The following is a 23,703-nucleotide window of genomic DNA, read 5'->3' as shown; positions in this document are numbered from 1 at the left end:
CGGGGCCGACTGACCCGACCTCGCCTGCCAGTAGTAGGCTCTTAGGCTAGTCATCATATAGCTGAAGTCTGCAGGATGGTCATTGAGCGCTTCAGCAGGTCCATGGTTAGCAGCAGGACAGAAGCGGCCGCTCCAGCACTCAACAGCATTCTTAGCGATCAGCAGCAGTACTCCGTGGTCAATCGGTCTTTGCCATCCTTCAAGATGCGGCCAATAGCATGGACATTGGGACAAGACTCAGCACTGGCTTTTGATCAAGCGCCCAGCCGCTATCACACTACTCGAGAGTAAACGATGACCTCTGAAGTGCGAAGAGACAATTTCAGAACCTTTGAAGGCCCACAGTGGTGCTTGGTGGCTTGGCATGACAATTTGGCGTGAGGTGCTTCAGGCTCGGCGAAGAATTATGAAAACGAAATAATGCATGAGCACAGACGACCACCCATGACGCTCCGGACAGCTGACATACAAGGTCAGAAAGTGGGCGGCATACGACCACAACAGCTGTGGCGGCCTTGAGCTTCAAGCCATCCGCGGCACAAATGCCAGCTCAAACACCGAAAGATTCCGAGAAGGTTTACCCACGCTTGTAATCTTCTTCCACATGCTAGCGAGCTTTCCAGCTTATCAGGCCACGGAACTGGTCGGCGGCCCACAGCTGCCCATCTGACAAGGTGGCGGTGGCAAGATGCCGAATTGAACAGACTTCACCTAGTGACTTCTGACCTGGGTAACGAAAGCCAATAGGCTTGTCCTCATCTCAGTTCAACGTGCTCAGTTCAACGGTTCAACGTGCCCCTGCTTCGCGCACTTCTTTTCCTTGGTAACCATGGCAATGGCAGTTACATAAACGCTCCCATTGACTGCTGACAAATAGAGAAAAAAATTGTTTGCAGGCCGCGAAGTGCAACTCACTGAGAGATAAGCGCCAACTCCACACACACTCTCTTGTGCCAGCTGATGTCGCCTGGTCCCGTCGTCCTTTGGACTAACGCGCTGCTTTCTCAATAAGCTCCCCCAAGTGGCCGTTTCTTGCACTGCCGCGCGCCGGATGGCTCCTCTGTGGCACCACCCTCGGCCGTGCCAAAATCGTGCATAGGCCGGATTATTCTGCCGCGCACCGGATATGAGCAGCATTGAAAAGCAAATGCTACGGCTCGCGGCTCTGTATAATGGGTATGGTTGCCGGCGTTGCGCGTCTGAGAAAGCTGGCGAAATGGCCACTCTGCTTTAGCTTATCGCTTGACATCAAAGCATATGGGGTGGAAGGGGCCCGAAAGCTGAGGAGATGATAGTGGAGCGAAAACGGATCCAGAGTCGTTTTGCATTCCAGGGAGGTGACTCACTAAGTACCGGCTTGATATTGGATAAGTGTGATGTGTTTTTGGATGAATAATATTAACTTTGGCCAGTTTTTCAATTATTTTTAGACCCTAACTCAGGCTATTTTTGTTGAATTATAGCTCTCTGAGATATTCCATCTCAATAAAGGAACTAACGGCCTTGCATCAGATACCATTCAAATTTAGGTACAAAGTCAAGTCGAACTTCCGCGGATTCGCATAGGCTAATTCTGGAACAATAGCGATTTACTGTTCGATACTGCTAAAATGCTTCCCATGTGCATCAAATTGCAATTCGACGCACATGTGGCGAAATCTTCTCGATCACATGACCTTTCTGTTCTTGTGGGTGGCGTGGGCGGCACCTTTTACGGAAACTCGCGATTTTAAATTTCTCCCGAAAGCCTACGGTGTGCCGGATATTTTGAAGTTCCCATGAGGTATTCATAACATCGTACATGCTGGTTGAGTTTCTGTGGATACCCTCCCACTAAACAAGCTACCTTGCGGAGGATAAGGATTTTCTTATTAATTGAAATAAACTATCTCCGCCAAGCCTGCATCCGCTCATTGACTCCGTTCTTTACGTATGTTGTTGAGGAGACCTGTCGCGGAGGGCATGAGTGCGCACCTGGCTTGTGACTGCCCGATCTTAGTGAGGCGTAGGCTGCAGGGTCTGGCAGGTCAACGCCGCTGAAATAATGCGAACAGGTGACCTGTAAAACAGTCTGCTGGCTTGGTATTGGATAGACCAAAGTCCGATTACTGACGATGGGGCTCAGGGATCGAACATGACGCGTTGCTGTCTTTCTGGCTGTTTTTTTAGATCGTGGCTGGCATCGCTGCCCGTCAACGGGCCGCAAATTATCCCCATCTTCGCCACCGATGACGTCACGATGACGTCATGGCCCCTCATGGTCGTCACGCCTGTCTCAATGGACGAGCGAGTATGCGGTCCGCGCTATTTTTGTGGGACGTGCGAACAGTGCTGGTCGGTTGCCTGTGTGTACCGATGTTGTTGTTCGCCGCAAATATCCAGCTAACAAACACTGTTGGCTGGAGGGCGGCATCCTACCGTTGCAGCGATATCGGCGTCGATTATTTCAGCGTCTATTCCGGACCCGATGAGTGAGCTGTGAAAACATCGCAGTACCTTCAGCAAACAGGATACACACCGCGCGGCAATTTGTCAGCCGGGCTGTGCTGTTTTGTGTGCACCTGTCACCAGCAGCTGCAGTGGCCCGCCGCGTCCAGCAACAACGCCCGCGGCCGACGGCTGCAGGGGATTAAATACGCCGAGTTCATTACTGCTGTACTTTGTCGCCGGCGATTGCTTCCAACATAAACCGTGATGTATTGTGGCTTGTAAGTGCTGGCGAGCAAACGGAAAGGTGGGTCTGCACGGGGTCGGTACAGCTGTGCATGGTATCAGTACACACTCAGAGGCCGCTGTTTGCTCTGACACTGCAACTAGTGCACTTAATGAAAACGCGATGCGAGCCAAGTTGCATTTATTGTGGACTGTATCAGTCGCTCTGGGGATTTCTGATGATTGCATGCAGTAAGGTTGATACTTCAAATAGAACGTTGAACACCAAACATAACGAGTGAGCAGCCTCATATTCACGTGACATCCTTGGTACCTAAGAGCGATGAATGTGCACGAAATGTGCTGATTCTATGAAAGATCATAGCCTCACATCACTCCTTTCTCCTGGTTTGATTATCGCTCTCGCTTATATGCCCTGCGACCTCCATTATCCCCCCCCCCCTGTCGGCTCAGCAGACGTTCGAATCTCACCACCTCTCTCTATTTGTTTCAGAGGGTCTGCGGGAGTACTTCAGCCGCTTTGGCGAGGTCAACGAAGTGATGGTGATGAAGGACCCGACCACCCGACGCTCCCGGTGAGTTCTCTGGTGTTCGAGGGACTGGCACTGCCCTGCCTCATCGACTGTCAGTGTCCCGCCCCTGGACTGTCCCCGCCCCCTCGTAGATCGAAAATCAGACCGTCCTAAATCTTGGGCCGCCTTGGTCGGTTGTCATTTCATTTCCGCCGATAGGTCTAATTTTATTGTATGTCGCGATTTGTTTGATTTCGCCGACCCGTTTGCTTCAATATCCGGTCTGGCGGCTTATTTTTACTTGGTTATTTCTGTCAGGCCTGTTGGGTTCATGACGTCAATGAAAGCGAACTCGGAAAGCGGCCGAGCGATGTGACGGGAAATCGTTTGCCTATCTTGATCTGAGAACATTTATGGAGAGATATGTCGGGGATACCTCCAAACAGTCATGTTGAACACTGCATCTGCCAGACTGCTAGAGCTTCACGGCGTTGTTGAACCCTCGTACAACAACTGCTTGGCACAGCTGTTGGACCCGTCTCCCGGCACAGCTGTGGAGCTTCCACATCTCATTAGCACAGTCTGCCGAGCTGCGGGAGCCGTGGGAGCTGCCGGGAGCTGTCGCCACCGGAGCTGCCGCAGCTGTCGAGCTGCCGCAGCCCGCTGGCACAGCTCGGCAGCCGTCGCGGGGGGCGGATGCTCGCGACGCGCGCCTGATCCGTCCCGGGAGCGCCGTCAGCCGGTGTTTCGCCCCCGGACGGGTGTGGTGGCGTTTATTTGGCCCGTCTGGACTGACGAGTCCCCCGCCCGTGGTTGTTGAGGTCGGGGGGGGGGGAGTGGGTGACGCCACTGATCCCTTCATCACTCCGGATATGGAAGCGACGTCCATCGAGAAACAAGGAGTGCTGCAGATAACAAAATTGAAAATGTCATACGACTGCTTCATCTATTCATCTATTTCTCGTTGGCCCTACGTGAAAGCATCTCATCGGTCATTTGTTAGTTCGACGTTTAAAAATGTTATTGTTATTTCGTTTATGCGTTTTTACTTTGCGCTAGTCTGCCCATCGAAATTGCAGCAGCCTTTTCCCTTGGCCCCTAAATCTATTAACTTTTCGTGGCGCACACTTGACAGTGTCTCCTGTCCTCACGTCACCTTGTCTGCGGTGCTGCTGTCTGCCACACCCTCCAGTGTCGCCCCTCGCCGCCACCCCGGTCCCCTGACTCGGCGACCGGGCTGACTGCGCCGGCCTCCTCTGTCCGTCCACCTAGTAACAGGACAGCGAGGTCGCCGCCGGCCCCTCTCGTCACGCGGTGAAAACTCTGCGCCAGCGGCGTCGTGGGCCGCTCTGCACGGTCGCTGCTACTACGAATCAGACGCCGTGGAGACTGGGACGTCGCTGCAGTTCATGGCTTAGCTGTCGCCTCGGCCCGTATGCAGATTTCGGAGCCTGGGTGAGGTTAAAACTGACCGGAGGCCTCACGACCGCGGCCGACAGACGGGTTTGTGGACAGCTCATGCTCCGTGCAGTGACGTGGCCAATGGATCACGTGGGCTAGCACGTGGACGGCACACGTGGGCGTAAGATCACACATGGACGGCATAGCCGACGCAGTGGACACGGCGACACCGCACCGGCCGCCCCAGAGAGATGGTATCAGCCGGCGCCGGTAACCCGCCGCTGACCGTCCATACGGCAGTCACGTGAGCCTCCGCACACCGCTAGCCCATCTGATAGCGGAGCTGACGGCTCAGCAGTGCGGTCCCGACCCTGCGGCTGGCGGTGACCTGCCGTTTGTTTGCAGAATATGGGCCGTTCACGAGTGCCGTGAAACAGATTCGTGAGATTTGTTGATAGTAAGGTTCAAAGTATGGGCCTTGATGGGCTATGTGATGCACAGATGTTGCTTACTCTATGCTTTACATAAGCTCTGAATTCGAAATTATGCAATCGTGCAGGAGCATCACTGACGCTAGCCTTGGTGCACCCGCCGCTGTTGCCAGCTGCACTACCCAACCAGGAGGCCGGTCCTTGGCTCTAACCAAGTCACTGCACGCCCCTGAACGCACTTGTCTCGACCCGGAGTCGAGAGCAGGGCGGCCCGGGGATGCAAATGACATGGAGATGCGCCCCGCCCGCGACACGGCTCCCCTGAGTTACTGATATCATTACCGAGCTGGGACCGGCCTCAAATCGTGTCCTTTCTGCGGGCAACGGCATACGAACGAAGCGGGGATGTGCGCGCGGCGCGGGGGCGTCCGCTGGTCCAGCTGGTCCGCTGGGCCGCTGGTCCCGCTGGTCCGTTGGTCCCGCTGGTCCGTTGGTCCCGCTGGTCTGCTGGTCCGCTGGTCCCGCTGGTCTGCTGGTTCGTTGGTCCCGCTGGGCTCGCTGGCCCATGCACTGGTCCGCTGTTCCACTGGCCCGATGGAAATGTGTTTGCTGGTCGGAGGCGCCCTGTGTGCTGTACTGGGCTCTGCCGCCCACGTGCCCAACCTGGGCCTTGTTAGTCCACCGCTGACGTGTTTTTGCTCGGGCTGCGGTACACATTCTTTGTTGGGAGCCAGACCGAAGCCAACCTGGTCGTCCTCAATAGGCAAGGCCCTCGAGGCTGGTCCTACATGCAGTCATGCGAGGACGCCGTTGCAAAAAGAGATTGCCAATACCGTCGAACGGGGCGCTCCCTGTTGGTGGGTACTGGGTTTAGCCCGACGGCGATCGGCCGTGACCGAAGTGCCCTTAGCAGCAGGAGACCGGACCAGCCCTGGCCGCGTTTTCCGCGAACGCAGATAGTTATCATCTAGTGAGAACTCCAGCCAGCGTGGTGTCCCCGGCCCCATGGGGTTCGGTCCGCGACCATCAATGTCGCACGCCGCCGCCTGGGCCGTGGCTCTCGATGGCTGTCGTATGGCGGCGTCGCCGGGATGAGCTGATTTCCATGAGTCAGCCGGGCGACAGTGGGGGTGAAAGCGGTACGTACCACAGCGCGACCAACGTGGCCGACCAGCGGGACGGGGGACGGGAGGGAGATTACCCCAGGGTGACACCTGACACCGGCGCTCGATCGAGGCACATCAGTCGGCCAGTGCAGTGTTTACCGTCGGGCCGCAGGTCTAATGGACTGCCGGGTCGTCCCAGCCGTCCCAGCCGGCCTAGCCAGCCCGTGCCACCGGGTCGCAGTCGCAGTCATCCGGCGCGCGCAGGCGTCGACGCCGCGTGACTTTGGTGCAGAACTGGTGTCCCAGCTGGACGAGTCGTTTGACATGAAGGGTGAAGCAAATGCTTGTTTAAAGTCGCCCGGTATACGTCTTTTGGAGGTTTACTGTGCCACGTTAACATAAAACATGGCACGCAAAAGGAAGCGGAGACCGTTTCGTGATGAAATGACCACTCACGGGCGTGTAATTTCTCCGCTCAGGAATAACGATCATTACGTAACAGGAAATATCTCTGTTCGAATTGCTCTCAGTCTCTTCTGTAACCAATGTGTCCTCTTTTGCGCTGTGGTCCCTGAGAACCACGAATCCTGTTCATTCCACCATTCTTCGCCGAAGCTTCGTGTTTTCTAATGAAAGCGCAATTGAGGTAGGTCGGGTGGGTCACACTGAAAACGTGTATTTAGTTTAAATATAGGTATTTACATCTAGGTCAGTTAATGTGTCATTAGTCTGTTGAGATATGACCCATCAATTATCATTCACCACTGGCCTTTGGCCCTTTGCTCTGTCACCTCCAATGTTATTGTCAGTCTATTTTTCTGCTTTTCACACGGCTATGGAGTGCTGTTTTGTAGCCACACTGATACATGATGCATATGCCCGATAATGATACCGTAAGCATCCAACAACTGTTTTTTAATCTGCTGTTGTCTCCCTCTTGTCACATCTATTTAAGCTTTAACGCAAAAACACGGATGCAGTGTTGCAGTGTCTTATGGTCCAAAATTATCCCATGCCACTCGCAAACCTCGATCACTTATTCACGCTCTCTTGAATGGACCTGCAGCAAAATTCGGAAAATGTTATTTTTCCCTCTTGGGTGTCCATGGGTTCCACCGCAGACCTGCTGTTTGGGGAAACGTGCCTGGAACCGGCTCGGGTTCGCACAGTAGGGGCCCACGCCCCGTAACTGGTAGCCTGCTTAGCGATTTTTCCGCGGTGCTCGCTCCCTTGGCCTATTTTCCTGTCGAATGTCTCGGCTGAGTCATGACTGAACCGTAACGCGTAATCGGCACTTGTAGAGTTGCGCAATATTGCCCCGTTTTGGTGGCATTGCGGGTTGAGATCACTGTTCACAGTGAAAAATATTCCAGTGCAACATCGATTGATGGGGGTGTTGTCTCATTCATTGTCAACAATCAAACGTAAATGATTTTAGATCTAGTTATATTTTTGTTCGCTTTTTTGGTCTAGACGGTGATATGGAAAGCAGTCAATTTTGTATAGAATATCAGTTTGTCAACCATTTTGCGTATGCCCGAGATGTCTGCAAACTATGACGAATGTAGCACTCGCAATGAAGTATTTTTCAGAGTGTGCTGGTCTACTTTACTGGGTCACCGACTGATTATCACATTTAACCACTGTCTCACGATGCCGACAGCCCGACCGTGACCCTGAGTCGTGACTTGGCGTGGTCGGCGGCCGTACAGAGACCTGGTTTTTGGTCGCGCGACCCGACCCCGCGCCCTGACACGGGGTCGTTAAACCCACTTTCTCGTGACGAATCGTGACCCACATGCAATCGTATAAACTAAAGTTCACGGCACGGTTACATTGGCCGCGCCGTATACTTTCTCCGAAGGTTCGTGATTTCCTCACAAAAAGACAACGGAAGTTGCTGAAAAACGCCATGCCAGTCACGACAGGTTTAGCGCAATTTCATGTCGAAAAGATGGCTAAATGCGTGTTAAATGGAGATGCTGCTAGCCTGGGCAGTGTCAGGCCAAGGAAGCCCCCTGCCGTTAATGCCCCGTAAATGGGCGTATAATGACGTTAATGAGCGTTTTGTGTGGCTGCTATGCGGTGTCCTGTGGCTGGTAATGGGGCACTCGCCAACACTTGGTCACCGTGCCCGTAGATCGTATGACACGGTAGAGCTTGACGTCAATGCTTACAGAATTTTGCTCAGCTGCAGTTATGGTTATGCTATTGTTTGGAAGTTTTTGCATTTTTTGTCTTTTTTTCAATCCCAAGGACATTTATCAATTTTACATTACCGTTTCCGTAGAATATGGCTATTGTAGGAGTTTATGCCCCTTGATGCCCAAAGCATATCATGATTTACGAAAACGCTTAATTCCCTCTCAGGTTCCGATACATTATTCAGGGCGCATATATTATTCCGCTTATCAGCGAGCCCACAGAGCTGAGGGGCGTTCTGCGGCACGCACAGAACCATCGCCAACACCACCTCTGCGCACACCTCTTGTCTCCCTCTTAGCATAATTCCGACATTCCTAATCATGACCTCGGAAAAGCAGCGTAAATTGTGAGGGAATGACATTTTTATAGCGGCCTCCGCTGGCGACCGGGCAGAAAAAGTCGCCAGGGAGGGCGGTGGAATGTTGACGAGGCTCTGAGATGGTGGGGTCCGGCGCCGAGCAGCTCAGGCCGGTGCCGTACCGTTAGCAGGCGTTTATCATACTGTCCAGACAGAGTTTATCATACTGTCCCGACAGATTGGTGGCCGGCACTCATTTTCAGAGATAATGGGACCCACTTTCCGGCAGGGTGGAGGAAAAGCGAGATGTGATTGAAATCTAGTGGCGATAAGATTTTGGCCTTGTAGAAGGTAGGTAATCCATATTTCTGAGTGACCATTTCTGAGTTTGCAGTCGTTGAACTGCATCTAGCGATATGCTTCACCCATTTTTATTTTTTCTTTCTTTCTTTAAGATCATAACGATATTTGCAGTTATCACTTCTTGCCGGAACCCGCTAGGATATACTTGCACCTCGATTCGTTTAGGTTTTATCAACAAACTCCCGAAGTTGCAGCAGCGTCCGTTAGGTGGTGCAGAACCGTGCATTTGTGCAAAGCCGGCTGATCTGACATTACCTTGCAGACGTACTCTGACGTCACAGGCCATTGTTAAAGCATTGTTTTGGCCGCAGCATTTGGTATATTTTATATCGTGAACAGTGGGTGAGGTCGCATGTAAGCTGCTGACAATGCCTTGAAATCTGGGGTGATTTATTTGCACTGGCTTCAGTACCGCACCCCTGAGAGATCAGACAAGTAATTTGTTTATCACTGGGCGCCCTGTCCCCTCTTGGCGGCCGCCGGTCGCCATCTGGCCCCGTGACGTCACCGGAGGTCACGGCTCTGTCCTGATGACGTCACTGGGGTGCTGATGCCGCGGGTGCTTTGCTCGGGGGCGGCTGTCGGGTCGGCGACACTCGGTGTCGTTACCAGTGCTCGGTGAAACTGATGACCTGCCCGCCCCCCGCCGCCACTGCCAACTCGTTCGGTCCTGGCTGGGGCAGGGTCCTGGGCCAGGAGGGCTCTCCCGGAACGGTGGACGAGGTCGTGACACGGGATCCAGGCGGGTTAGAACTGACTTTTTGGACCATACTCACCGACTCCAGGTGGCAGTTTTTGTTGGATCTGGTTGATATTCTGATTCATGTTTTAATTAGATTTTGCCACCAACCAATACCATGGTAGTTTGCAAATGGTTATGACTTTTTTTTTCTCGCCAATATTACCTGCAATGATTTTCTTTTAACCCTCGCCCATGTAGGGGGGGGGGGTTGGTGCAACCCCCCCTGAGGCTTTTCGGAAATAGTGCAAAAACGGCGGCGCGCAGCGCCGCCAAATTTTGGGTACCTTATGGGGCAAACCTTGCGCATCTTTTGATAAAAAAAAAAATTGACCGGGTCATGTCAGGTCACGGAGTTATGACGTCACAAAGGGAACAGCCTCCGCCCGGATTTTCACAAACTGAGTGCCAACGCCCGAGGTTTCCTGCCGGTGCACAGTGGGGATTTTTCCGATCTAGCGCCTATTAATTCAAAAAATCTTTTTTGGATTTTTGTTTATTTTTTGTGTCAATGGGGCTAAGAAATGTCTGAATTTTTCATATATGGCATTGTTTTATCTGTATGTCCACAGCAAAACTAGGAAAAATGCGCCCAAAGTTCACACTCATGCGTGTTTACTCAATGGGCTCAGCAAGGCCCGAAAGTATAGCTCAATTTCATTGTCCTGTCCTGTTGGTTTTAATCTTGCGAGGTCTTAAAGTTGCATATCGTCTGAAAGGCACCTTTATTAGGAATGGAATGGCAAACAGAAAGTATGCCACAACCTTACTAAGGTCACAAAAATGTCATTTACAAAAAACCCTTACAGACACCATATTGAAGGAATGGTATTCTAGATAAATGTAGGAAATCAACAATGTTTTCCACACTTTTCCACTCCGAAACATATCCTATCGAATTCGCCACTTTCTCCTGCACAAGACAACGCCTAGTTTGGCTGCCGGAACTTGCCTGAACACGGAATATTCGCATTAGAGTATCTTAATACCCCACTCTAGGAGCGCTAGGGCAAACAGCACGATATAGGTATGTTCCGGACATAGGCGAATAATTTTACTTCGTGATTTATATGATGCATATTTTCTGAGACACATTCATTAGGAATAGGATTACAAGCGTAAATTATACATACCGTAACCTTATTAACCATCGCACTTGTGGGGAGGGGGAGGGGGAAGGGGTCGGATAAAACCCCATGGTTTTCCGCAAATTACTCGCGCAAAAAGCGGCCGATCGCGCCGAAACTTTCGGTGCCCTCGAGATCATCAATTTTACATCTAATCTAAAAATTTCATGACTCTGACCCAACTGACCTTTGACCTGTGGCATATTTCTCGAGACCATGTTTGGCCGGAATCGCGATTCGGCGTATGCCAGCTCACATTATCCGCGGTTTCCAGTCTTTTTGTGGTTTTAAACGTTCAAATATGTGAAATGATGTTGGTGCCATGCATAATGGTGGGTGTCAAGGTCACGTGAAGGTCAAGTCAAGGTCAGTGACCTTTTGATGACCTTGGTTCAATTTTTCGAGTTTTACTTGTTTCTAGGGTAGTTTTTGGTGCTGATTTCGATTTTAGCAGCCATTTGAATATTTACGAAGTAGTTCTGGTGCCTTCGTTCCATGTTACGAAGCTATCAGTAGTAGGTGACACTTCTATGGATGGCCGGCAGGACGCCTACTAGTTGATCTAACCTGACCTGACCCGACCTGGCCTAAATGCATAAAGACATCGTCTGTGATCAAAACTAACATGAAATTCGCGATCAGCACCCCAAAATACCCCGTAACACCATAACTTTGCGAAGTTTCAAGAGGTCTCGATTTCCCAACTTTAGTTGGGTCATTAAACTGACTTGGAAAGTCAGCTTATGACCTTGGACTTTGAAATTGGATATATTCGGCCTCATTTCGTCATAGGCAGCACGCTTGACTTTTCCGCGAAGCTCTAGCTTGATCAGGGGCCAAACGGCTGAGCGGGGGGTCCAATTGAACCCCCTATACTATGTTGATTATGCACATTTACAAGTAAAATTCTCACCAGGTCACACCAGCCAACATCTGTGCACAATCTGGCTACAATTCTACCTATGGTTTGCCCTCTACGAATAAATACGTGCTAGATCGGAAAAATCCCCACTGTGCGGTGGTACGGACATCGGTTGATGGATCGTGATGAAACTTCCCATGCATGTTGGGGCAAGTATTGGCTATCATATGGTATAAGAAACTTGACCGGGTCAGGTCAGGTCACGGAGCTATGACGTCACAAGAGGAACAGCGTCCGGTACTATTTTTGAAAAGCGCCCGAACCACTATTTTGCTAATTCTTGTCACCTCAATGGGAATATGCAGCAATATTAGCTTCTATAGGGAGCAAATGGACCTCCCAAATCCAAAAATACAATCAGATTTCAAAAATTTAAATTTTGATTTTTCGAATTTCTGCCGCCGACTGTGACCTTGCCGACTTCCGGCGCTCCCAACGCGCCATTTTTAGAGCTAGGGAAACGAAATACATACCAAACAATAGAGAATTGATCAAGGAACACGATAGTGAAGGTTTCAAGTCGATATCTCCCACCGTTTTGCCGCAATCGCCGCGGAAAGTTGAAAAAGTCTATTTTTTCCGAAAATTTGACCTTTGACCGGTCAAAAGTAGGTCAAATGTTGACCTAGGACCAAAAAATATACCACCAATCGCGAGATCTCGGCGAGAGCAATCCGTTGGTTTTTTCCGCTAAGCTCTACGACGCTCCGTTTTCAAACGCCAAGGGGGGGTCGCACCAACCCCCCCCCCCCTGCATGGGCGAAGGTGGCAGATCGCCGTTTACGGGCGAGGGTTAAGGAGATGGTTTGAACTCCATTGATTCATCGACTTGTTTTGTTCTTGGTTGTAATTTGTAAAGAACTATGTGTTGTTGTCTTTTGTGTCGCCGGATTTTTGATCGATGCTCGCTGTTGACGTTCGTTATCATTAGTCTTTTCCGTTTGGATGCAATTCAGCATTGCGATGCAGAGGAGACAGCAAGTTAAATGCCATCATTCAGCTGAGCTGCGCTCTCCTCAACCAACGGAGGGATACTATTATATCCATTTTTCTCGGAAACAATTTACTCCTGTTTCATTGTGTTTTTGTATTCTGCTATGATGACATATGAATACTATCGCGGCTACATCAAGGAAGAGCCATAGTATATGCTGTTGACATTTCCGCCCTCCAAACGGTAGCGTGCATAATAAGGCACTTATTGTCTTCACTGTTGACAAAGGAAAGCAACGCACTGTTGCCACTGTTTTGCCCGCCCATGCTGGTACCGCTCGCTCCTGGGGAAATCGCATGTGGTGTCTGAGGACGTTCGCGTAATACAGACATACATTCCATTCAACAGCGGGAACAATAGAACAGACGAGCGAACAATTCAATGAAGTCTCATCGCAACACATTCGCCATGGTATGCACTTTGTTTACATTGTCCTATCCCCATTATTTTTTTCTTAAGAATAATTGTGACAACCATGAAACTACAGAGTCTCATTTAGGACTTTATCTACTGTTTACTTTAAGAAGAGGTTCGTTCTGAATTGATTTTAGCAAATGAATTTCAGTTAACTTTATTATTTCATTATCGGAATTCGGACACAAGTCAGACGCTGACTATAGGGTGTTCAATTTCCTTCTGTTACTTTATGTGCACTTCATATTGCCTTTGATATTCGTGGAGCTCTCTCTCTCCCTCCTCCCTCTCTCTCTCTCTCTCTCCCTCTCCTTTCTCCCTCCCTCCATCCCTCCCTCTCTCCCTCCATTACCGACTGCCTTGTCGGGCGGTGCTGATGCGGCAAGGAACCTCATCTGTCACAGATTGGCGGATGCGCTGTGACAGGTTTTCTGCCGTCGATGTCAGACAATAGGCAGAAATACATGAATTGTAGACCTCAGTGAAATGAAGCACGAAGATAGCCCCGATGTCTGGCTCGCCAAACAAGTCTGACGCATCTAATACGGAGTGTTTACGGCTCATTGGGTATATCGTGGGTCGAAGGATGTGGGTGTCTGACAGTCACCGAAATACTCATCAACTATGAACCACAGGCGATTTTGTCCTATGTGGTCTGATGTGGTCCTATGTGGTCTGATGTGGTATGAACTCGTATCAGATATGATTTCGTTTTAGGGCTGGACGCGGTATGAGAACGGGACTTGTTACATCCATTGACACTAGCTATCAATTCAGGTAGTCGCATCTTTTCTTTGCAGGTTTTCTTTTTAGCTTGGGCCTATAGCTAGGAACTTTTCCGTTGCGAGTGAGCGTGCCATAGCCAGACCGGTCCAGTTTTTATTCCGCAATTCCGATTCCCGAACCAGTTTCACCGTTTCTTAGAATCGCTCATGCTGGTAGCGATCCTGTTTGATCCCTCGCTTCCCATCGCGTCATGCCTCGGCTGCGCTACTAGCCCTGGTCTGTTGTGTCCTATGGAAAATCACTCGCCGTTGTGCAACAGTAGCGGCCGTCAGCCAGCCCAGATGGGCGGACATCACAACAATGGACGTCATACAACCGCCGCCGCCGCCGCTGCGCTGTTGTCGCGCTGTATAACACCACCCACCAAATGCAATCAGCGGCGGCCGTACGGCACAGCTCTGTGTTCCACCCGCCACCGACGGACCCCGCCCCATCCTCCCCTCCCCTTCCCCAGACAGTCACAATACTCCCCACACCCGCGCCCGCCCGCAAATTCCCAATAATGCTACACGCTACGCACCTCCAGCGCTGACTGGCTGGTTTTCGCGGGAGATGACGTCATAACCTGACGCCTACGCTCATTGGCCTGGGGGTTATGTGACGTCACATCCATCAGCCAATAGTCAGACGAGGTGGGGATCTATTCGCTAGTTCAGATACAGGTTAAGGAAAGTCTATGACGACAATATACGAGTCTATGCACGAATCACACGCGGACCTAAGCGCGAATTCAAGGGCCTATTCTTGGCCTATTCAAGGCTATAGAACTCCGAAGTCCGAACTCCGGCCTATTACGGCATTGATTGATGGCCTTGGCCGAGTGCGCTGGATGTTGGATTTGAATGAAGGCCGTGTTGGTGTTACACCTATTAGACTGTAATTTGTGTTGGATTTGTGGGTGGTGTTGTTTCTGTACCTACCTGTGGTGCAAGATGGAAAAGGATGTGTTTTTTTTTTTCGGAAAAAAATTTGAATCTTCAGGCTTTTCAAACATCGACGTGAACTGCAAAGATGATACCTCAACCTTGACTTTGAGATGTAATGTCAAAACCCGAGAAGGAGAAGAGTTCAGAAACTGGCTTGAACAGGGGCGTAGGCAGGGGGGCACTGGGCCATGCCCCCCCCCCCTTGGGCGCCGAAGGCGCCCTCCAATCGCTAATGCAATTGTGATAGAATCGAATCGAAAAACAATCGCGACTGGATACGTAAGCCCATAGGATCGCTGCCTTCCTGCCCACTGGTGCCCTCATTTGATCGGTGTACTCCTACCTATTGGTGCTCTCCTGTAAATAGACGCCCTCTCACCCGAAAGCGCCCTCCTATAGGTCGCCACCCTGCTACACATTGCTACCATTCTTCTGGTCGGCGCCCTCATAATTATTGGCGCCCTCCTATCTATTGCGCCCTCATGTGAAATTTTTATGGCCGCCCTCCTCCCTTTTGGCACCCTCTTGTTGAGTGCCGCCCTTCTAGCCATTGGCGCCCTCCTACCTATTGGTTTCCTAGTCCCTCCTGTTGAATGCTAATCGGGGCCTTTCTACCTATTGGCGCCCTCGTGTTGATCGCCGCCCTCCTAACCACTGGCGCCCTCCTGTTGATCGCCGCCCTCCTATCCACTGGCACCTTCCTGTCAAATCGGCGCCCTCCTCACAGACGCCCTCCTGTTCAATGTCATCCTCGGGCAAAGGCGCCCTCCTCACCATTGCCACCCTCCTGTTAATAGTCACCCTTCCACTCATTGGCGACTTCCTGTTGATGACCGCCCTCCTACCCATTGGCGTCCTCTTGTTGATCGCCACCTTCCTATCTATTGGTGCTCTCCTGTTCCTTGCCGCCCTCTCACCCATGGTGGCACCCTCCTGTTGATTGTTGATCGGAGCCTTCTGGCTTCTTACCTATTGGCGCCCCCTTTTGATCGCCGCCCTTCTACCCATTGGCGTCCAAGTTTCGGTGATTGAAGGTGCTCAACACTGTATGCATCTGTGAGAAGGTCAAGAGGGCTGGTCGAGGTAATTTGGATGAGAAGCCCGAGAAGACTAATCGATCTCATGAGGAACAGCCCTGTTATGGTTTCTCTTTCTGTTGTTGCCGCCTTCTCGTTGTGCGCTTGTGTTTACGCACCTCGCGCTCCGGTATCAATCCGATATGGTGATCTGGTGTCGGTGTGTATGCCACCGCCAATAAACTTTTCTAAATTTCTACATCGTCACCCATGGGCGAAGCTTTCTATACAGCTTGTGTGGCATCGGCCCCACCAAACCTTAGGTATTTTTTACACCTTCAAATTTGGTAAAAGAGCGGGAAGAGCTTTGAACAGTGAGCACGCAAAAGATGTGCCTAAAAAGCGGAGGAAAAGGTTGTTTTCAAAAATTTCGCGCGCCTTCGGCGCAGCATTTCACCATCTCTTCTTTACTAGGAACTTAGTACCTATGCCAATAACTTGCAACCTTTTTGTCACGTGTGAGATGAACCCGCGCCAGGAGGTTTCTTCAGACATGCGGTTAAAAAAGATCCGAAAAAGGTGCCACTACGCTACGAGCTTCCGTTTTTTTTTCCTCGGGGAGAGAGGGAAGTGGGTGAGCGGGAGGGGCACACCTTTTGGTACATTGCTCTTACACGTGCTGTAAAAATGCAAACCATAGTCGCTTAAAGCAAGGTCGTCAGGTCATGTCAAGTGCTCTAACTTAAAAAAAAGTTTTAAGCATTGCCTTTTAAGCTGAGCGGGTGACTTGACCTTTTTTGGCCTGGAGTAAAAACAAAATACACACGATGCCAAATCAATGCAGCGTAACCTACCATACCAAGTCACTGGTGGCGTGGTAAAAAAATGCCTCCACCCCCCCCCCCCTCCCGCTGAGCGGATTTTTATCTCGCGACCGTATGGCGCCCTCCTGGGGTGAGGTGGCGCCCTCCAAACCCTTGCCCCCCCCCCCTCCGCGATTTTCTAAATACGCCGCTGGGCTTGAAATTTACTGTTCTTCTACCTCAACTACTCTTTCAACTCTTCTTTCGCCGCAACTTCTGCGTCGGATATACCCGATAAATCGTTCGCAGTGTAGTTGACTATTAAAGGCATCAGAGCAGTGGTCTTCGAGCCCTCCCATCGGCCGTGCACATCTCGGAACCCGCTCCCATCTGCCGTGCAGCTCTCTGAGCCGCCTGCCGCCGGCGCCTCCAGAGCCGAGCGGGCCCCCATGCGCATGCCCCGGACGCGAGTGACGACACCGTGACGTCACCCGCCTGGGCTGTGCGTAGCGTGTAGCACTATTGGGAATTTGCCGCCCGCCCGCCCGCCCGGCCGGCCGGCGCCGCGGTGCGGGGGCGGCGGGCCCTTGCGTCACCGCTCGCGTCTCAGTCAAGGTGAGCCGTCACCGCCACCGGTCATGTGACCGTGACGTCACTGAACGTCCATAGGCGCTGAGGGGGCGGGGCGGGTGGGTGTTGCAAGGCAATATGTTCAGATGCATCCCTGCTGTGTTAGTGGTTTCAGTTTGAACATAACCCTGGACAGTATTGTGAGCAGGAAGCGCGCACATCGGTGCACGCTGCGCACTGGACTGCGGGTTGATGAACAGGCCCATCAAGTGCCGGTCGTGCCGGCTTCGTTTACGACCGGTGGTCAGTATTCTGCCGGACTGGTCGGTACAACAGTGCAGCTTATATAACGCTGCAGCGGTGCGCGGTTCAGGAAGAGCCTATATGGACAGGTCAGGCTGGATAACCACAAACGCGGCGGATAATACCCATTGCGTCGTTATTGTACTGTCTGTTCTGAGCGCCGGATCGGTGTAGCCGGTCCTTTGTGCGTCGCTCGTGGGCGACGGAGCGTGTCCGAGTGACTTCAGCTGGCGCTCAGGTGACTCAGCTGACTACCGGGGCAGGTGACGTCACAGGTGTCCGACGTCCGTGCAGCGGGCTGTCTGTGACGCCGAGGGTCGGTCGGTCTGTGGCATAGCGTGCACTGCGGGCTGCATGGGTCTGCACCCAGGCTATGAGTCTCGTGGGATAACCTGTGCAATTCAATCTGGGATATCATGCAGACGTAATGGACACTATAGCTCTTGAGGAGTGGATTTGGTGTGACTGCGCACGCGTTTAGTCTGGCAAAATATTCCCGGACCTCTCTGGGATCCACCCGAGTTGAGCCGCTCCACCCGCACCGTGACGGTGCCGCTCCGGTCGCAGCGGGCCGCCTCGTCGCGGGCCTCGGCTCTCAGACTGCACTGAGCTGCACGATCTGACCTCTCGAAATCTGAGGCGTAAATCTCACTCGGCCAGATAGGTGTGCACGCGCCGGAGCGGCGCCAGTGCGGCGCCAGTAGGCCTCCGAGCTGGCCGGCAGTAGGGTCCCGAGGGAGACGGCAGCTTATTTCCATTTTATGTCTAATAAATGTGTTTTGTTGTTGTTGTTGTAGCGCCACCTGCCTGGGTCCGAGGCCGTGCCACCACTGTTACCCGAGGTCGACTGGTAAAGGATGCTGCTTTGTGCGTGCTGTTGTCCTCATTTTGGATTCGTCTCTGAGAACATGTATGTTTTATACCGTCCCTGACTCCTGAGTTATTTTCCTATCTCCTTACCGATAATTACAAAGCGAAAATCGATAGTTCCGTCTCTAATGTCTGTTCCCCTTTCTGCCCGCCGTTCAATCTCCCCTCCACGCTTCCGTCCAGCTCTCCTCCCCGTCCCGCTGACCGACAGCCAGCCACCCCCCGTCCCTCTCCGCCGGGTGGGCGGTGCTGGCCGACGGGCCGCGCCGCCGCCGACACCGCCGCTCCGGGGACGGGTAATGACTTGGCATGGCGTCGGCCTCGTCAGCCCGGCGCCGCTCGGCCGGCCGCCCGGCGACCTCCGGTGACCCGGACACAGAGCGAACTGACCGGGCCAGCGTCGGCGAACGCGCCTCCCCGGCCCGTGTGTGCACGCTGCACAGAGCATTCTGTGCACGGTGACGTCACGCCGGCGCCGGACAGTCGGGTCTGGAGCGGTGGTTAGAGGCCAGGTTATCTTGTGGAGAGTGATGATGGTCTGTGTTTTGGGCGGTGAGGTGCGCCGGTTGCGCTGGTGGGTGACCTGGGTGTGAGGTTTGTCCGGGGCCGCGACCTGACCCACTGTCTGATAAACACAGCCGGCAGTGTTGCGAGTCTCTCAGGCATCAACAATGCTGTGGTGATTCATTCCAGACTGAATCGTTGGATCTGCATGCGCTGTTTCCCACACGCGAGGTTTGCTGCAGGTTCTGATATATTCCATAGCACCGTTTCTGGCTGAGCGCGGCGAGGAAGCGCTCGTTGCCCTGAGTACCCATCAGGTGGCCCGCGCCTGGCCGCCGCTCAAACCGGACACAACTTTTCCTGATATAGACCAGAAGCCATCTCATCTGCAGCCCGGCTGCACTCAACAAGTCGACAGAACTCTGACGGGGACGGCCGCGCCGCCAGAGCCGCTCTTTACCGCTCGCCGATCAAGTACCGCTTCGACGAATCAATTCACACGGAGAGCGTAACTAGCGAGAAAGTTGCATGACCGGCTCCCGGTATACTCAACATGGGCCAAGTTTAGGACGGGATTTTCTATCCGTGATGACCTTTGCAGCGGTACGGTGCAAAGTTGCCTCGTTGTGCGGATGAGCACCTCGATGAGGGACGGTGGAGGCGCAGGGCGGTGGATGGCGGTCTGACATGCCGATGGAGGGTGTCGTTTTGGCCCTGGTCGCAGGTGTCTCAGAGCGCCGGCGTCACTCTGATGTCGCAGCTGTCTGCCTGAGTGCGCTGCGCTGGCAGCTCGGATGTGGGCCGTTTTGACAGGCTCGCAGAGGCGCCAGCGGGGACGAGCCAAAATGACTGATGTGCCTCAGCCGTGACTTTTTGGCAGGTGATCGTCCTTGTGTCGCTATCATGCTGGCAGTATATTCGCGTCATCTGTCCGTTTTCAGATGTGTGCTCTTTGTGTTGGCTTGAATTTGATGAGTTACAAAGGTCTCGTTCTCTGTCATAAGCATTCAGCACTGTCACAGCTAGGCCGACGTCAAAATGTCAGAGTTCCACCGTCGTATCCACCCGACTTTAGTAACATCACAAATGTCACTGTTCGTAAACCACGATTCATTTTTTTTTCGGAATCTCACATGGTCAATCCATTCCATCTCCCTTTCGTCGTTTCTCCCTGCGCCTCCTCCTGGGACTATCATCAGTTCCTCGCCGCGGACCAGCCGCCTGTCCCCGAGATCGGTGCTGTCTGGGGTGCGCTGTTTTCGCCCTATCCCTCCCGGCGTCACCGTCGTTCTGGCTAACGGCCAGCTGGCAGCCACGCACGGGCGTACCCGGGGAGATTTGTCTGTAATGACACCGGCGACGGCGACGGAAGGCGGAGGCGGCGACGAGGAAAGCGGCCGTGGTGGTGGGGGTGACGGTCTATGCTGGAGCGATTGTACAATGCATAGGTACGATGGACCGCACTGCAGTACTGAGAGCGATGGTAAAGTTATTGCGCTGGGCGTTGGCAGCCGCGAGGTTTGAGCTATTGTGATATGGCGGCGCTGGCAGGTGCCGCGAGGTCCCCTGGACTAACTATACCATTACCAGAGGCTGGGCGAAATCAGGACATTACCAACCATCGTCCGGCCTCGCCACAGTCCATCAGTGGTCGCCATCAGCCGCCGCAGCGTACATCATACATTATCGGACACTGCAGTGGCCCGGGCGTCGCCGCCAGGCACGGGCGTTCCCTCTCCCGCCCCCGCCCCCTGCCGGCCCGGGCAGGACCATCGCAATGCACTCTACCCGCCCATTCATCACTGACTCTCGGGCCGGCCGGTCAGCCGGCTGCCAAGACCCGTGTTAATGGCACCAGTGACCCGAGCCGTGCTTAATCCCGCACGGTGCGCCGGCCGCGGAAACAGCCGCTCTTATGAGACCCGGCGCGAATTGATTTTGCACTCATGTGAAGGTCACGGTTCGATCGGGATCAGCGCGGCCGTAAACCGGGGCATGTCGCTGACGGTGGTATAGACGCTGACCTGGTAAGCTCCTTACATAACGTGCTCCGGAAGGGTATTGAGGCGGTCGCCGACTTCACTAACTGTAAATAGTCTGTGCACTGTGCAGATCAGTCGTGACAAGACGGACACCACTTGAACTGACGTTCAAACTAGTGGTGTTTGGAGTAGGTGAAATAGATGGTTCACAGGAAGTGTTTATTTTTATATTAGAAATAAAAAATGAAAACTCAGTTATGTGAAGCTTGCCACCAACCTCCACCGACAATTAAATCTACTGGTTCTACGGATTCATCTACTCATAAATATCAAAAAGGCCGAATGTCTCCATTACCTTTTTGTAACACTCAAGTAAATCACCTCTCCTTAGGTGTAACTATCAGGTACACCAATCCAAGGTAATGGCATTCCACTCGCTATGGGTGGTAGCACAACTTGGCGTGTCCAAAGTCACTTCCATTCATTCGCCGGTCCATTTCGCTGTCGTGAACTGCGTCGGTTTCCCGTGTTTCCTTTGCTTCAGTCATCAGGGTCATTGGGTCCAAATGTATCACTATACGATGTCCTGACAACACTATCATCGCGACGTTGAACCGACTCGTTACGTTAGCGTATGTGCTGTAAGGAAAATGATCTACGAACATTGTTTTTTTGCACTTCCAGTGAAGGGTTATTAAATGGCATTTTGATTTTCGGTGATATTTAACTGAGTTCCATGTATAGAGATAAGCGAGGTATCAGCCTGAATTCTCGTAAAAGGGCTATATGAAGCGCGGCGCACGCTTGAAACATTGAATCATTTCATTCATGGCTTCATTTCACTCTATTGCTAAGAAGTTTTAGCTTGACCGCAGACCGTAGCACATGACCGCAGCGTGACATCCTCCATCATCTGATTGACCACAGCATGACCTCGCTCACCACCCTCCCAATGCACCGATCATATCGGTTTGGTCCAACTGGTCGGAGCTCTATGCAGAGCGGTCCGTAAAGGTCATACCCCGAGTCCCAGACCACAGCTGTTGGACAGGTCTGTCAGCTGCAGACCTGTCGGGCATTTCTGTCTACCGGCCGTGTCTGTATAATAGCCGCCCCTCCCCTTCATGCGGTCTCTGCAATCCCGAGCGCCGAGCCGACCGTGCTTGCCGTCTCTGTACCCCCCTACTGGGGAGGGGAGGCGATGTGTGGGGGCGGCAGATAATCCCGTGCAGTAGCGGTCAACAAGGACAACTGAACGGCGACGGTACTGGTCACCGCTCCCGGATCTAGGGGGGGGGTAGTACCTGCTGGGAGGGGGGGGGGGTCTCACAACGGCCACGCCCATCGGTAGCCAGGCGATATTTTGGCAATAAATGGTCTGAGATTGTCCACGATGATTGACGGTGTGAACTGTGCTTTTGGGAGGTACGGTCGTGACGATGGACGGGCTAATTAATAATTAATTAATTCAAAGACAGTGTCGGCACTGTCTTTGGTATAATATGACTGGATGCTGACGTTGCTCTGAGGGATACTGATGTTCCTCTTTTTTCGACTTTCGCGTCTCTACGTTGGGTTTACATGCACTGTGTTGACGACTGATTAGTGTGTGTTCCATGGTTTGGGTTAGGTGATCACGCTCTAGCACTGACGTCCGATTACTGTCTGTTGTACGGGGGTGGGCTATGTTATAGTGATTCCACACTGACGTTTTATTTCTATTTGTTGCAGGGGGTTCGGCTTTGTCACCTATAGCGATCCGGCCAGCGTAGACAAAGTATTAGCGGACGGCACGCACGAGCTAGATGGCAAAAAGGTACGTGACAACCACTTCTGGCCGGCGATTGTGACGTGCGTGGTGTTTTATGTGCTGATTGGTGCCTGGATTTGCGTTCATAATGCTGCAGTCATTCGCTGTGATTTATTTTCAGTGAGCGCGGCTCGCAATGGATGAAAAATGAACATATTCTTATTGAATATTTTGATAATGTAACGATGCGAATATTTTGATAACGTAACCACCTTTGCCAAAAGAAAGTATTTCTATTTAATTTATCGTTAACAATGGCTGGTGCGACAATATTTAAAAGTAACTCAGGTTCCCACTTCAAAATTATGAAAGTCGAAACGTATTGTAACCGGTGTTATAGATTCAAAAGAGAGACGTTTTTGCATTATTTTGTAATTTTGACACTTGTGGCTTGAACACTGCCATAAGATCATTTTTGAATGCAGTGAGCAAAGGTTGAACTAGTACAAATTCCCTTGAATCATATCGATGTTGTATCGGCCAGTTGTCCGTCTTGTGTCATGTGGTGCCGCCGCACACTGCGCTGTGTACACAGCTGCCAATAGATACTGTTGTCTAATCAATGGCTAATGCGCGCCAGACTTGTCCGTGCCTTCCTTTGCTCATGGTAGGGCTGCCTCAGTGACCTGTGAGGTTCTACTCATTACCGGGGCTCACCATTTAGAACCCATCATGACGTCATCGGAGGGTGTCACCATCTGTTCACCGGGTCGAAATGACGTCAGCGAAGGCATGTGCCATCATCCATCACAATAATGATTATAATCGGCACGCTGAAAAATTGATCGAGCAGCTGATGCATAGATAAAGCCGCCACTTTGCCAGTGACACATTTTCCCAACGGTCGGTGTCGGGCGCGAAATTACTTTGTTCGATATTGTTCATAACCGTGGGAAACGTCAATTATCGGCACAAAGCGTCCGAATGGCTGCTGTTTGCCAGCCCATT

General features: G+C 52.1%; 1 protein-coding gene across 1 annotated transcript in view; it reads left to right on the top strand.

Moving 5' to 3' along the window:
* LOC122393676 (RNA-binding protein Musashi homolog Rbp6-like) overlaps positions 1-23,703 on the top strand; it is a 130,545-nt gene that overhangs the window by 33,554 nt on the left and 73,288 nt on the right. The window contains exons 3-4 of the mRNA XM_043389949.1: positions 3,167-3,248; positions 22,677-22,761. Of these exons, the coding sequence (XP_043245884.1) occupies positions 3,167-3,248; positions 22,677-22,761 (167 nt within the window). The remainder of the gene's footprint in view (positions 1-3,166; positions 3,249-22,676; positions 22,762-23,703) is intronic.

Source organism: Amphibalanus amphitrite, unplaced genomic scaffold (genome assembly GCF_019059575.1).
Source record: "Amphibalanus amphitrite isolate SeventyFive unplaced genomic scaffold, NRLGWU_Aamphi_draft 000003F_arrow, whole genome shotgun sequence".
NCBI lineage: Eukaryota > Metazoa > Arthropoda > Thecostraca > Balanomorpha > Balanidae > Amphibalanus > Amphibalanus amphitrite.
Note: the sequence above shows the minus strand (reverse complement) of the source record. Positions and strands in the feature narration are given on the sequence as shown.